This window comes from Microchirus variegatus (assembly GCF_963457635.1).
Source record: "Microchirus variegatus genome assembly, chromosome: 5".
Lineage (NCBI taxonomy): Eukaryota > Metazoa > Chordata > Actinopteri > Pleuronectiformes > Soleidae > Microchirus > Microchirus variegatus.
The window spans coordinates 7261946-7278011 of NC_139806.1; the positions used below are offsets into that span (position 1 = coordinate 7261946).

Below are 16066 nucleotides of genomic sequence, written 5' to 3' on the forward strand. Positions count from 1 at the left end.
GCGGTTGATAGCGTCAGCGTTTACGCGTGATGCGTTTCCATGACGACTGACCGGAAAAAGACGAGCGTGACGTTAAAATGAGTCTCTAAAGTAACGCTAAACTTAAAAAACAGAGGCACACACACGCAGTAACACAGGTACGCTGCTCTTTTCGTTTAATAAACAGACCGCTCCGGTTCCACTGTAGGCGCGCTAACGGTGTGCTAAAGGAGCTAATGCAGCTAACCGAGCTAACTGGTAAACAAACAGTGCCTGGACTCCGGTGTCGCGGCGCGTAAACATGACGTCACACGCGTCTTTTTTCCGGTTGCGCTAACATGCGTTGACCTATTGCCCAGCACGAATATATAGTCACCTACCTGCCTGCGTCTTGCGCTTGCTAGTCAGAATTTAGCGAGCAAATTTGCATAGAAAGTGTAGCCAAAACTCCACGTTCCGCTACAGACAATGACTTCCAGTGTTTTGAGGACGGATCTGTGGTTGTATTTTTGTCAAGTGGACGCTTTTGTTGCAAGCTTTTCTTCAAACGTACACACTGTACCCTGAGTGCTGCGTTTTTCCACTTTCATATTTAGCGTTTTTTTAGAATAGATACAGTTGACTTTCCAGTGCAGATTTTTAACTCTGAGTCAGCGACTGTGGGGAACTTTCCTCTGCCATCCTCACCTGCTTTCCTGACACGCTTTATTCACCTCCTGCACAAAACTAGACAGAGCTGTCAGACACACACACCTGTTTCATTTCCTCATTCACGACTTTTATCAAAGTGCACACAGTTCAGCGCATGCATTCTTTTACTGAAGCTTTACAACAGGACAAAATATCAAAATGCGGCTTGAATGGAGGGCCTATTAGCTCGCTTCCCCTGAGGCCCATTTTTTTTTTACGGGATGAATGGCACATGATTCAGTCACACTGTGGATCCATCTGCTTGACGCTGTCCATCGCTGTGACTGTGTGGACGTGAACACGACTGTCAGGCTGTTCAGTGTCAGTCACAATGTTGATCGACACTGTGATTAGCATCCTCCCTTCTGCGTGTTTCCTGATGCTAAACGATAAAAACTGAATTTCAGGTCCAGTGTATAAGATTTAGTGCCATCGCCCTTTCTTGTGCGTCAGGAAAACGATGGGTGCCTTCACATCCCAAGCTAGCTAGCTCTGAGTTAGCTTGTCCCGATCAGTATTTTCCAGTGTTTAATTACCAGCTAGCTAGGTTATTTAGCCTTATCTGGAAGAAAACTTTTTTTTAATAAAAATATTAAATAAAATATATTAAAGGTGAATTGTTCATATAAGAAACTGAACTCACCAACAACAACAGTACAGCCAAAATATTTGCATTAAAAAAAATATTTTGCAGACTGCAAATCATGTTTTGGCATGTGGCGCCACCTACCGCCGTCTACCAATCATTGCAGTCAGTAGAGTCTCAGCTTCCGAGCAACCACGGGTTGCCAATTACGTCCGAAAACGAAGCCTAAAAGACCTCGGTGTTTTGAATTTGAATGTAGTAACCATTTTTGGCCACATTCTTACATATGGCACCTTTAAATAAATAAATAAATAAATGAATATATAAAGCGTCTTTTTATGTCCCCCGAGCGAGGGTGAAAATGTAGTTTTGCAGGTTTGTGTTCCTTCAGGCTGTGTTGCACATTTTATGGGAGTAATTGAGTGCAGTGTGTGTAATTTGTGCAGCGAGTGTGTAGTTGCATGGAGTGCTTCTGCAGCTACACATTCGGCATTGCCTCTGAATGGGTTTGTGTGTGTGTGTGTGTGTGTGTGTGTGTGTGTGTGTGTGTGTGTGTGTGTGTGTGTGTGTGTGTGTGGTGGGCGTCACGCTGCTCCTCTGTTCTGCTCCAAGTGTTTGTAAGGGAAAATAAAAAACGCTGTTTGGCGTAGAGGGGGGACACTGGGAAATCACAGAGCTGCTGTTAACAGCAAACACTGAGTGCACCATAACACACAGCGACAAAGTTATGATCTCCATGTCTGTCCCTCTGTGTCTGTCTCACTCTGTCCCTCTCTGTCTGCTTTCATGTTCATCTCTGTCACTTTAATGCTTCGGGGCCATTACATGTTACATGAGCGATATTTCTCCAACATCAAAATAAACCAGGCAACAGTAAACATATCATCCCACAGGAATGATGCAGTCGCCCCTGACAGCTAATCAGAATAAAACGGGTCACTGTGATCTGAACTTTGGTTGTAAATGGCCGGAGGGACACATGGGTTTGTACTGTGACAGAAAACACAGCAAGCTTCTTCTTTTTTTTTTTTTTTGCTTTATATGAGTCAGAGAGACAGAGATGGATCTATTTTTGACAAGTAGACTTCCTTTTTTTGTTGTTTTTGTTCGCTGCACAGAGTTGACGTTCACGACAGAATCAAACTGAGTTGTGGGATTTAAAAGACGCATTAAAGGGGAAGATATGGAGCTAATAGGATTACATAAGTATTTGTTGAACTGCTGTGGTTTGAGAAGCAAAGACGACCAACACCCTGTGGGGAAAAAAAGGAGATTTAAAATCTTATTTTGGGTCAAAGCCCAAAAAAATTATATTTTAGTAGTATATTATACCCTATTTCTACAAGTGAACCTAGTTCCCTGGTGTCGAAATGAACATGTCTGTGACATGCTTTGGTCAAAACACCTTAAGGATGAAGCACCACAGCAGTTCAATCACTCTGCCAAAACAGCCCTGTTCAGAACGCTCGCTTTTGAGTGCCTGTCTCTTTAAATATGCAAATGAGACACAGGAAACTACGTCAGCGTCACTAAGGCTCCGGCAGCTAACAGCAGTTAGTATTTGGAAAAGCCATCATTTGCCGACTCTAGCCGGCACATTGCCGTCATATATAAAATGTAAATCCTCTGAGGCTGTAAGTTTGTGTAGAACTCTCTGCTGCACTGTGCAGCCAAGAATATAACACCGACGACTTCCGCTCTTCCGGATACTATTGCCCTCGCCTGCACTCTCAACTTACTGTCGCTCTTTTGGCGTGAAGAGGAGGGGCTTGAGGGGAGGGACAAGGAGGGCGTGATGTGCGTGTAATTTGCATATAGAACTGGATAGAGCACCGCCCCCTTCTTCCACTTATTCCTATGGCATGGAAGAAGCTGAAATAAATATTTTTTCTGTGTCCGGGAGCGCAGTTTTAAAATCATTTGAGGCGAGAGATTAGCCATTTAGAATTCAAAAATGTGCTTTGTGTATTAAGATATGACGTATGTACAGCATAGTGGCCGGTATGCCGCGTAGCTTCAAGCTAGGCTAACTGCGACCAATAATCTGTCTAGCGCAAAACAGGCCACCAACACTCACACACTTCATAAGTGCCATAATCTTGTCCCGCCCCCTTCACTGTTATTGGCTGAAAGGATATAATATAAACCACATTCTCCCAGAAACACCCCTGAACCTGAGCAAATCTGTGAGAAAACAGCAGCAGGGGGCAGCGTCTAGTGGTCCATTAAGAATGATTTCATCTCGATCTTGTTTGCATGTGCGCACACAGCATTTAACTTTACTTTTTTCCGCTGTCATTTCTGGTCATTCTTTCATGCCAACAATATTCTCCTGCTTCCACTGTCTCATTTATCAGTGGGTGTTGAAAGAGGAAACAGTCCTGCGTTAAGAATACGCGAGGAGTTGTCTTGATGGAGACGTATCATTCAAATTTCTGTCAGACAGTGAAATATGATGAACAGGCTGGTTTCACAAAAGCCTGCTCATCATATTTCACTGTATAGGGGCTTGGTGCTCATGTATGTATGTATGTATGGGTTGCATGAAAGCGTGTCACATTAGCAAATGACAAAGACTATAATTGTCATATTACAAACCAAAGCTTAAATGTAGGATGGGTTTTAAAGGGGACATATTATGCAAAATCAACTTTTTACTTATTTTAATCCTTATATGTGGGACTCTGGAGGCCCTATGAGTAGGCAAATGGTGATAAAAGACGCAATGTTGACTTCCGCAATCGTTGCTACGTCACAATGAGACATTCCTGGAATTGTCGTCTCGCGGAGCTCCGCTTTGTCTATTTTGCAAAGTGCCGCACAGAGTTCTACACAAACTTCCAGCCTCAGAGGACTTACATTTTATACATGTGGCGGCTAGAGTCGGCAAATAATGGCTTTTCCAAATGCTAACTGCTGTTAGCTGCCGGAGCCTCAGTGACGCTGACGTAGTTTCAGTGAAGTGTTCCATTCCCCTTGTGCAGCCATCTGCCTCGGCCGGTTGGGGTGAAAGGAATGACTTCTTCTGACATGGAATGAAATGAGTTTGAATTTATTGAGAAATGACAAACAATACTGCTGTAAGTGAATGTGAAAAAAATGTTGTTTTGTTCAAGTGGGACACGATTATACAATTAAGACAGGAACATCTCTCTGTGTCTGCTTTTCACTCAGTGCTTCGTCTCTTTCACATCTCTATTTTCTGTGTTTTTTCTCTTTCTAACACACACGCACACTCACACGCTCACACACGCACACATTCTTCCACCTAAACTTTGCCCTTTGCTGCCTTTTTTTTTTCAAAAATGTCAAATACATGCACTCGGCATACACATGCACAGCATCGACAGATATGTGCTCAGGCATGCGTGTAAACACAGACAATATTCACACGCACATTCTCTCTGTCTTGCACACACACACACACACACACACACACACACACATACACACATGTCCTGCCTCAGAGAGATGTGTGTGTGGTAGCTGAAATGGGAGCGAACTGTAGCCTGGAGGCAAATCTACAATACAGGGGTTAGGGTCAGCGTGGCACTTTTTAGGGGTGGGGGGTGGGGGGGGGGTTAGCAGGGTGACGGCTCCAGGCTGCAGTTTAGGGTTACAATCCTAACAAACTGGTCTTTTCATTCCTGCCCAGGAATGATTTTCTCACAGGAAATTGTATTTGGCCTCTGGCGGCCATATTGGAGGTCCTTTGGCTCAAACAGTGGAGGCATTCTTCCGTGCACACTGTGACCACATGGATTAAATTGATACAACGCGCCGCTTTGAAGCGAACGAAGTTAAAATGGCCACCAGCTTTTTCTTTTATATATTAAGTTAAACTCCAACATGAGTAACACATGAGAGGGGAACATGTGACTGAGGTGGCTGCAGTACCAGCTGGTACAGTACACACTACAGTTCAAAAGTTTGGGCTCACCTATACAATTTTCATGTGTTTTCCATTAAAATTCACACTTTTATTCACCAAAAGAGTTGCAAGATAAATAGAAAATATAGTCAAGACATTGACAAGATTAGAAATAATGATTTTTAGAACCAGCAAAACTGTTTTCAGCTGTGCTAACATCATTGCACAAGGGTTTTCAAGGGTTTTCTAATCATCCAATAGTCTTCTAACGCGATTAGCAAACACAATGTACCATTAGAACACTGGAAATAGGCCTCTATACACCTATGTACATATTCCATTAAAAACCAGACGTTTGCAGCTAGAATAGTCGTTTACCACATTAACAATGTATAGAGTGTATTTCTGATTCATTTAATGTTATATTCATTGAAAAAAAAAAGCAATTCTCCTTCAAAAATAAGGACATAAGTGACCCCAAACTTTTGAACGGTAGTGTATAATTAGTTCAGTTTCCATTACCCCTAGAAATGCACAAAATCGTATGTGGGTCACATGACCATGTGAAAACAATCACAGCATCAGTAATAGCAGCAATCGAGATCACTGTTCCAAAACCATTGAAATGCAAAAATGCTTCTTTTTTTTTTGGCTGTCGCAAGATTAGACTTCACGAGGATTAGAGCTTGTACGCAAAACATTGTGCTTTGTTTGAAATTTGAGAAATATTGCTTTTACTTTTGAAAGATCCAGGTCGTTTAAGCTCTATCTTCACTCTCAGTCGCGTAGTAGTATAGTATAGTTTTTCTCTCTTTTTTTCTGAGCAAAAAATGACAGTTTTGACGGCAGGATTCATGTCTGACGACTGCCACAAAGAGTGGTGAGTTGAGAAAAAGAAAACAAATTAGTCATACTGTATACAGGACTCAGTCTAAGTTCAGGAAATAAAACACTCAATGTTGACTTCCGCACTCATTGCTACGTCACAATGAGACATTCCTGGAATTGTTGTCTCGCGGAGCTCCGCTTTGTCCCTAAAAAACGCGAGAGTGCAGGCGAGGGCAATAGTATCTGGAAGAGCTGGATCTGGAAGTGTTCTATTCTTGGCTGCACAGTGCGGCACAGAGTTCTACACAAACTTCCAGCCTCAGAGGATTTACATTTTATATATGACAACGATGTGCCGGCTAGAGTCGGCAAATGATGGCTTTTCTGAATGCTAACTGCTGTTAGCTGCCGGAGCCTCAGTGACGCTGACGTAGTTTCCTGTGTCTCATTTGCATATTTAAAGAGACAGGCACTCAAAAGCCAGCGTTCTGAACAGGGCTGTTTTGGCAGAGTGATTGAACTGCTGTGATGCTTCATCCTTAAGGTGTTTTGAAATAGGGTATCATTTGAATTGTATTCTCCTGAGAGAGTACAATGAGCCAAACAACAGAAGAGAGCACGTCTTTGTCCGAGAAACGTGGCGACTGCTTGCATATTGCAGCAAAAAAAAAAAAAAAAATGACGCACATAAGAACAGAAATGAAGTATAAAATAAATATGTCATAGCCGTCACTCCTGCAGATTAATTTGGTTCAGGAGGCAATGTTCACTGGTGTCATACAGCTCAAATCATTGCTGATGGCTGTAAAAACCGCTGGAACAAAGCGGGCCCTGCTATTGATTCTCTAACCAAGATGAAGAAGCTCATGAATGAAGCATTAGGAGAATTAAATACACAGACTTTTTGGTTTTGTCCCTTCACAAATCAATTTCAAATTTGAAAATACGAAAACAAATTCCATGATTTCAGTCAAAATTGCAGTTTTTCACATTTTCACTGAGGAGTCAGCCCACGTAAGTGTGTTCAGGAAAGTCACTGTTTTGTACTGAATCATCATCCTGCAGCTCATGCATAATAGAATATGTAGAATTTCTTACAATACACTGGGATCTGTGTACTTTACTTAAAAGTTAAAGGAATAAATGAATTGGGTCGGACCTTTAAAGATGTTAATGTTGAATAAAGCAGCCTGGCGGCAAAAAAAATAGCACTATTAAGGATAATGAAATAAAAACATAAAGATATTAAGGCTAATATGGTGGGACACTAAGGTTGTAATTGTGAAGCTCTGTCTATTGTACCAGTGGGTGCATTATGCAATGATACGGAGACAGAGGAAGAGAAGATATGCCTAACATCATCCCTCAGGGTAATAATGCAGAGGTAAAGGCGAAGAAGAGGAGGAGGAGGAGGAGAGAGACAGGAAACAGGCAGAGGAAAAGGAAAGACGAGAAGAAGGAGAAGGGTCGTGTGAGGAAATGGGAATAATGGAGAAATATGAACGAATGGAGTTGGGGAATAATGGAGAGGTGAGGAGTGAGAAAGAAACAATGGAATGGGTGATGGAGAGGAGGAGGTGTAGGAGGTGGGTGAACCTGGGACATGAAGTGATGAAGTGAAAGAAGGAAATAGATAACATGAACTCGGTTCCCGAACCTGATTTTCAGCCGGCTGGAGAAGTTCAAACTGAATAAAAACATTGGATCGGAATGTGAAAAGTTGGTTCTCAGCTGGAACAAAAAAAAAAAAGAACTGTGACATCATCAGTGGGCGTGTCATATCCTGGGGTGTGAAGCAGTAAAGTAGAGGAAGTATGGAGATGTTGACGGTGTGTTTGTGTTTACTTCTGCCTGAGAAACGCAGCGTTACATCCTCCCTCTTACATGGTTCCTCTTAAAGGTGCATTATGTAATAAATCTAAAGCAACTGGCCATAAAATCCTCCTAATATGTCACAGAGACTCAGGAATAATGTTCATATAACAAACTGAACTCACCAACAACAACAGTTCAGACAAAATATTCGCATTAAAAAAAAGTATTTTACAGACTGCAAATCATGTTTTGGCATGTGGCGCCACCTACCGCCGTCTACCAACCATTGCTGTCAGTAGAGTCTCAGCTGCCGAGCAACCACGGGGTTGCCAGTTACGTTAGAAAACGAAACCTAAAAGACCCTCTGTATTTTGAATTTGAATGTAGTAACCGTTTTTGGCCACATTCTAACATATGGCGCCTTTAAACTTAAACGCGAGAAAGCACCAAGGTTCCGAGGCTCTAGAACAGCACCAGAACCAGAACCTGTGTATGTCTGGACGCACGAGTGGAGGACTTAAAGGTCCAGTGTGTAAAACTTTAATTATTTTTCATTTGGCAGTATGAAACTGTATGTAATGTTGCTTTCATTACCACAAAATGAGTGGTGCAATCTGCATTTTTACTGTAGACAACAACGGAAAAACTAAACATCATGCGTTTGGATGCTAACTGAAGGCTACATAGGTTCTTAAACACACTTTTAGGGCTATAGCTTGTACGTAAGTTCATGTACGGGCCAAAATGTGTGACCATGTGTGTTTTGATTGTGCATTGTATGTTTTTATGTTATCTTTATTGAACCAAAAAGTCTCAGGGGAATGTTGAGATGATCCACTTGATGAAAGAAATGATAATGGCAAACAATAGAGCAGATGAAACATACAAACATACATTCTCACTGATTCCAATTAGATTCAATGCCTATAAAAACCTGCATGCACTGCAGATAGGACGATATATGTATGCGTGGAGCACATCATAACTAAGGAAATTTAAGACTATTCATTTTACATCGTCACATTTTGCGAAAGCAACACAAACTTAATATTTTAAGTACTTTAAATATCAGCTCAAAGGGTTGGGTGAAGTGTGTTGAGGTTGAGTTTGTGTTTAGATTAGATTTAGGCTAAGGGTTTTGATTGGGAAAGTATTGGTGAGGCAATGGAATGTCCTCTGAAGTAAGAAGTGTGTGTGTGTGTGTGTTCGTTGGGGGAGGAGGGCGGCGGGTATCCCGTAGGGTTAATTACATCTCTGTTCTCTGTCAGTGTGGCTCTCTCCTCCGCAATCTGAGTCCCTGCTGCAGGCCACACACACACGCGCACACACACACACACACACACACACACGCACGCACACACACACACACAGAGAGAGACATCCATACACACTCAAATATCATTACACACGGCCAGAAATGTTCGGTCCTTTCCTTTTTGTCTTCCTGTCACAATTTCTTTCTCGCTCTTTCTGTCTCCCTCTCCCACACACACACACACACACACACACACACACACACACACACACACACACACACACACACACACATACACACACACACACACACACACACACAGGTTTGCACAGCTATTCTTGACACTGCATTGACTCCCATTCATTAGCAAACAACTAACCCTAAACAAAGCATTCCATTATTCCCAAACTTAACCTTAACTAAATGTAGCCCTCAGAAACGAGGGTTCTGCCTCATCAGGACCAGGTTTTGGTTTCCATGAGGATTTCCAGCCTTAATGAGATCAGTGTGTATGTCAGAAAAGTACACACACACACCACAGTGTGTCCCAGGAGAACATGTGTTGTGTTGTACAGAGTTAGACACGAGGAAGAGGGCTCCGTCTCTCTCTCTCTCTCTTATAATAGCTGTTAATTTTGCATAAATCATGCATGACATGACCCACATGTAAATCACTCATGTCAACAGGATATCACATCGCAGCAGCTCCTCTCTTTCTCTCTCTCTCTCTCTCATCTACCTCTCTATTTGCAAACAGCAGCTTCTGTTTTACACTGATTTATCTCTTCTTCATCTTCTTCTTTCTGTGTCGCTGTCCTCAGATCACTAAGATCACTGATTAAATCCAGGTTTATACACATGTGAGTGTGTATATTTATATACATATATACACATATGTGTATATACTTATGTATATATATGTGTATATATGTATGTATATGTATATATATATGTGTATATATGTATGTATATGTATATATATATGTGTATATATGTATGTATATGTATATATATATGTGTATATGTATATGTGTATATATGTATATAAATATACACACACGTGTATACATATATACACATATGTGTATATACTTATGTATATATATGTGTATATATGTATGTATATGTATATATATATGTGTATATATGTATGTATATGTATATATATATGTGTATATGTATATGTGTATATATGTATATAAATATACACACACGTGTATACATATATACACATATGTGTATATACTTATGTATATATATATATATATATGTGTATATATGTATTTATATGTATATATACTTATGTATATATGTGTATATATGTATGTATATGTATATATATATGTGTATATATGTATGTATATGTATATATATGTGTATATATGTATGTATATGTATATATGTGTATATATGTATGTATATATGTGTGTGTGTATATATGTATGTATATGTATATATATATGTGTATATATGTATGTGTGTATATATGTATGTATGTATATGTGTATATATATATGTATATATGTATGTATGTATATATGTATGTATGTATGCATATATGTATGTATATGTATGTATATATGTATGTATATATATGTGTATATATGTATGTATATATGTATATATATGTGTATATATGTATGTATATATGTATATAATATATACATATATATACATACATACATATATACTATATGTATGCATATATATGTATATAATATATACATATATATACATACATACATATATACTTTGTATGTATGTATGTAGATATATATATGTATGTGGGTTTTTTTCACACGCAATTGTATAATGTACCTTTTCATTGACGACCTGAGAGGTGTAAACTCGTGTTGAAACGTGAGTTTAATCCTTAGAACATGTTTCCATTACTATGTTATGTATATACAGAGGCTGTACCATTGTGCAAATACGTTTCTTGATATGAAAATGCAACTTAATTTTCACTAACCATATAATCACACCCGAGCAAAAAGCACTAAAAATGTTTAAAACCGGATCGTTTTAGTGACATTTGGAAACGCGTCGCAGTTCAAAGTTCGCTTGGCTCGTTTGTATGAACAAAAGGAAAAGAAAAACGGTCTATTTATTACATCTACTTTATATCGTTCCTAAAAGAGCGATATAAACTGAATCGTAACTTTGACTCAACAACACGTAGGAAGACCTATGACCTATAAACACACACATCCCCAGGATGTCCATATATGGAGTTGTGTATTAATGTCCAATAAGCACATCCCCACTGGTCAAAAATCCATCAGGCCTGTGATTAAACATATTTTTCACTGCCCTCGCTTTCTTGATCACAGAAAAAAGTTGATGACAAGTGTACACATTTCTGTGGCTTCCACAAAAGCAGCCTCCTCCTGCACAAATGAGACGACAGGTCTCGTATAATCCTCCCGTCTAACTGGCGAATTTCCCCGTTGTTTGCCACCTTTGTGGCTGAATCCAACTGAGACGCGTCCCCCGGAGCCACGGCGGCCTTCTTTATTAACCAGCTTTTGCCTTAATTAGCTAATAGAATTGCTTTAACCGTGATCCAAGAACAGAGTAGCCTGCGGGAAGACAAACAAGTGGAAGTGTGTGTGTGTGTGTGTGTGTGTGTGTGTGTGTGTGTGACTCAGTGAGGTGTGTGTGCATAAATTAGGTGTAAATCAAACGTTAAATGTGTGCACAAGAATCTGTGTGTGTGTGTGTGTGTGTGTGTGTGTGTGTGTGTGTGTGTGTGTGTGTGTGTGTGTGTGTGTGTGTGTGTGTGTGTGTGTGTGTGTGTGTGTGTGTGTGTGTGTGTGTGTGTGTGTGTGACATGCACCGCAGTCTCCTTCTCTACTTTAATTAACGAGGCTTCCTGCAAGACTTTCCCCAGAATATGAAACTATTTTACCTGATGATGCAAACGGCTGAAAACAGTGGCGTGTTGGTGCCTCCTCCTCCTCCTCCTCCTCCTCCTCCTCCTCCTCACCTGACACTTTCTCTTTATGCAAGAGCATTAATGTATGCCTGCGCTACATTTGTGGGTTTTTTTTTTTTTTATATATATATCCGTGTATTTTAGTGTCACCGAAATCGCCAAAAGGGCTTATTTTGCTGAAGGAAATTGTGTGTGTGTAAGCAAAATCCTTTGTACTGTGTGATGAAAAAGAGCAGGCTGTATCACAGCCTCGGCAATGATGTTCTCGCTACACACACACACAAATACGCACCCACGCAGTGGAATACACACACACACACATACACAAAAAAAATCCTCACTTAAAGTCCAGGGAAAACCTAAGAAAGCACAGCGGGATGAAAACAGACAGAAGCCAAAAGGAAATGACAAATGTGCAAAATTCAACAACAAGACAACAAGAGGACTATTTAAAATGTCAATTAAAATACATTAATCACAAAAATGAGCTGTGATTAATGGCAAATAATATCATCATTTTAATCTTAGTGATTATATTCAAACACAGAATCACAAATTTAATGTGGAATGAACACAAAGGAAGCATATTATGTGATCATTTTTTTGACTTGTGCGTTACATTACTGTGTTATGGCCAAATGTAATCTGATTACACTAACGTGTTACTTAAAGTGGTAGAAGATGAATGGATGGATGCTTTACTGTTTTCCTCACAGTCAGCGAGTACGAGTGCCTGCACAGCTGAGGTTCCATTCTTGAGAAAACGAGGTTCTCCGTCACTCCGGTGTTCCCTCACACGTCTGCTCCATCTCACATTCTTCCGTGTGCTTCCTCACTCAAACATCTCAGTTTCTTCTTGCTCCGTCATTCTCTAATTGGCTGACAGTCTTTAATAACCCATTGAACCAAAGCCGCAGTTAGCTTTTTGCTTTAATGTTTCATTATTGGCCCATGACTAGCACCATTATCATAGAGTGAGTCTGTCAGACGACTCTTTAAAGCGAGGCTTTCCGTGTAGGTTCACAGGTGTGGTTAAGCTGAACTGTTTTATTAGGTTAAATTGTAACCAGGCTGTGACGAGCAATACTATCAGACCTGACCCGAGGGAGTTTTTTGTGCGCGTAGAGCGGCAGAGCAGCGGTGGGCGGAGGTTTGAAGTGTTTGCCCCATAAAAGCTGCTGAATGTTGTGTCTGTGAAACATTTCCCACTTTACGAGCAATCGTCAGTTTAGATTTGCAAAGAAATCATAAAAAATGAATCATTTTGGTTTGTGGACAAAACAAGACATGCGAGGACATCGTCATTTCCAGGTTTTTAGCATATTCTGACATTTTATGATTAATCGATCAATCGATTACGAGAATAATAATCGCTAGTTGCAGCTCTAATTCTGTTGCTTCCATCTCTAGCTAGACATAAAACAAATAAATGCCTGTATGCAGCATGGCTGTTTTTAGCTTTTTGGGGGCGGCTAGTTTGTCAAACTACGATTGCTAAACCTTCACATGATCCATTTTCGCGATTCTTTTTCTGTACCACTACGATCATTTCTTTCTGACACCATATCGCTGTTTTCCATTAATATCCTTACTAACGGAAAAGATGGGTAGCTTTCAATCATTACTATCGTACCTGTCTTTCGGACTCGCCGCACGTCCAGCGATTTTGACACAAAAACACCAGTCACTTGTTATTTTGTTTATATCCTACATTTATTAACACATGAGACACATGAGACAGCTACAAACAAAGACAGGTATTTTTTAATCCTCAGATTAGGCTGAACATGCAGCTGTTGGGCCCCCTGGTGGCCTGGGGGCCACTATGCACTCACTTAGTCTCGCATTATAGCAAGAAACGGCTACGGAAGTTTAGATTTAGAAGTCTACACTCTTAGAAATAAGGGTTCCAAAGGGTCCTTCTACAAGGACTGAGGTTCTACTTCTCTCAAGGGTTCTGGGTAACACAAATGGTTCCAGCAAGAACCATTTTGATCCAGAGAACCCTTTGAAACCCCTTTCCTGAATAAAGGGTTTTAAAAGGGTTCTTGGTGGAACCCTCCAAAAGCAAACCCTTTTTGGCTCCAGGTAGAACCTTGAGGGTTCTCCTATGAGAACAAGCTGAAGAAGCTTATATGATTCTACTTCGTGTACAGTTTTAGATTTGTATTTTGTTAACTAATACTGTTAATGTTGACATCTTTCTTAATAAGGTTTTATAAGATTTAATCCAACCCTTCATTCAGCCAGTGTACAGGTGGATAAAAGTCAGTTATATTTATAGAGCCCAACATCACAAACACAGCTTTACAGCGAGTGACACGCTCTATCCTTAGACACTTACATCCAGTGATAAAATAAAAAAAAAAAACTCCACAGAAACTCTTGTACAGGGGAAAAAAAAATATAAACCTTTACTGTCTCCTCAGAGGAATTTCCCTCACAGACAGGGTTTCATATATATATACACACTATACACACACAAAAGGGACAATAAAAGCAGCTTATAAAGTTTAAACACACTTAACAAATCACCTCAACAGCCTCCATATGGACAAGCAGGAGTCGATAAGACCGGGACAGGGACTGGACTGTGTAGCTCAATACAGTGCAATAAAAGATGGCAGCTCATGGTCAGGTCACAGTGAAAGGAAGTTTTAAAAAAAAAATTGATTTCCCCTCTCTGTGTCCCCTCTCTGCTGCAGCGTGGTGCGTTCGCTTCTCGCAGGAGCCGTCGGACCAGTCGGTGGTGCTGGGAGAACGCGTGGTGTTGTCCTGCTTGGTCTTCAACTACAGCGGCATTGTCCAGTGGACCAAGGACGGCCTGGCCCTCGGCATCGGCGAGGGTCTGCGAGGTGAGGACGGGGGGGGGGGGGGGGGGTTGGGGGGGCGACACAAATACTGTAGAGCGGGAAATAAAAAAATGAAAAAAAGACTGTGCGGCTTCACCGAGCTGCAGGGATCAAAGTGAAAAAGAAGGAGAGGAATAACTCCGCTACGCTTCCAGTTCAGTTTTGACTATAAGAACCCTGACAAAAGCCATTATGGCTGAAATGTGCAGCATTTCTTTAACATTAAAAGGGAATGAAGACTGTACCAGGGAGCGTTAAGAGCCGAGAGGCGTTCGAGTGACAATCTGGACCGAAATGAGTCCTGTATATCGTGCTGAATTAGAGGAAATCCCTCGCAGTGCTGACAAAAGCAGACGCACATTTACATTTTAAGCCGACGCGCTCGTCCAGAGTGACTTATCGCGAGCACGACGTTAGAATACACATCATTTCAGAGACCGTCGCATGCAAAACTGAAATCAGAGGGTCAAAGCCACAACAGACGACTTTCAGGAAACTCGAAGAATTACCCAAAGCACGAATATCCTTCGCTGACCTCGGCCTCGTTTTTCAAAAATGCACTCAACCCACAACCGTGACTCTTCCTGGATGTTGATATTGACATTTTATGGCTGCAGCTGCTCAAAGCTCTTACTCTTTGCCCCGCGATAAATTTTGGCAAGGAATGAAATGATCCCCCAGACTTTCATCTGCTCAAGGATGAAAAAGCTGCTCAGCCCCAGAAATGAGGAAACCGAACCACAGGATCATGAAATGAGGTCTGCAGCTCGCCATCGCTGCCGTCATGCATTTAACTGTTGATTTGCCTGATTAATCGCTCCATAGTTTGGTCTATAAAAATGACTTCCAAACCTCAAAATGACATCGTCCTAATGTCTCCTTTTGTTCACAAACCAAACGTATTCAGTAAACTTGTCGCATAGAAGCAGAGAAACCGGAACATGATCATATTTAAGAAGCTGAAATAACACAATGTGTTACTTTTTAGCGCTGGGCACTTTAACGTGTTAGCAAGGCTAAACGGCTAACGCATGTTCACGCATGGCGCGTTTCCATTAAGACTGACTGGAAAAAGACACACGTGTGACGCCATGTTTACGTGCCACAGCGCCGGAGTCCAGGCAGAGTTTACCGGTTAGCTGCATTAGCTCATTAAGCGGTGTTAGCGAACTGGAGCGGTCTGTTTATTAGACGAAAAAGACGTCGCGTGTGTCTTTTACCGGTCAGTCGTCATGGAAACGCGGCATGCGTG

The 16066-nt window shown here is 41.0% G+C and overlaps 1 protein-coding gene across 2 annotated transcripts in view; it reads left to right on the forward strand.

The window, feature by feature from the left end:
* kirrel1b (kirre like nephrin family adhesion molecule 1b) overlaps nt 1-16066 on the forward strand; it is a gene marked incomplete at both ends in the record, with an annotated part of 99950 nt that overhangs the window by 51062 nt on the left and 32822 nt on the right. For both annotated transcript variants that reach the window (XM_083890015.1, XM_083890016.1), the window contains one exon: nt 14668-14817. In XM_083890015.1, the coding sequence (XP_083746141.1) occupies nt 14668-14817 (150 nt within the window). The remainder of the gene's footprint in view (nt 1-14667; nt 14818-16066) is intronic.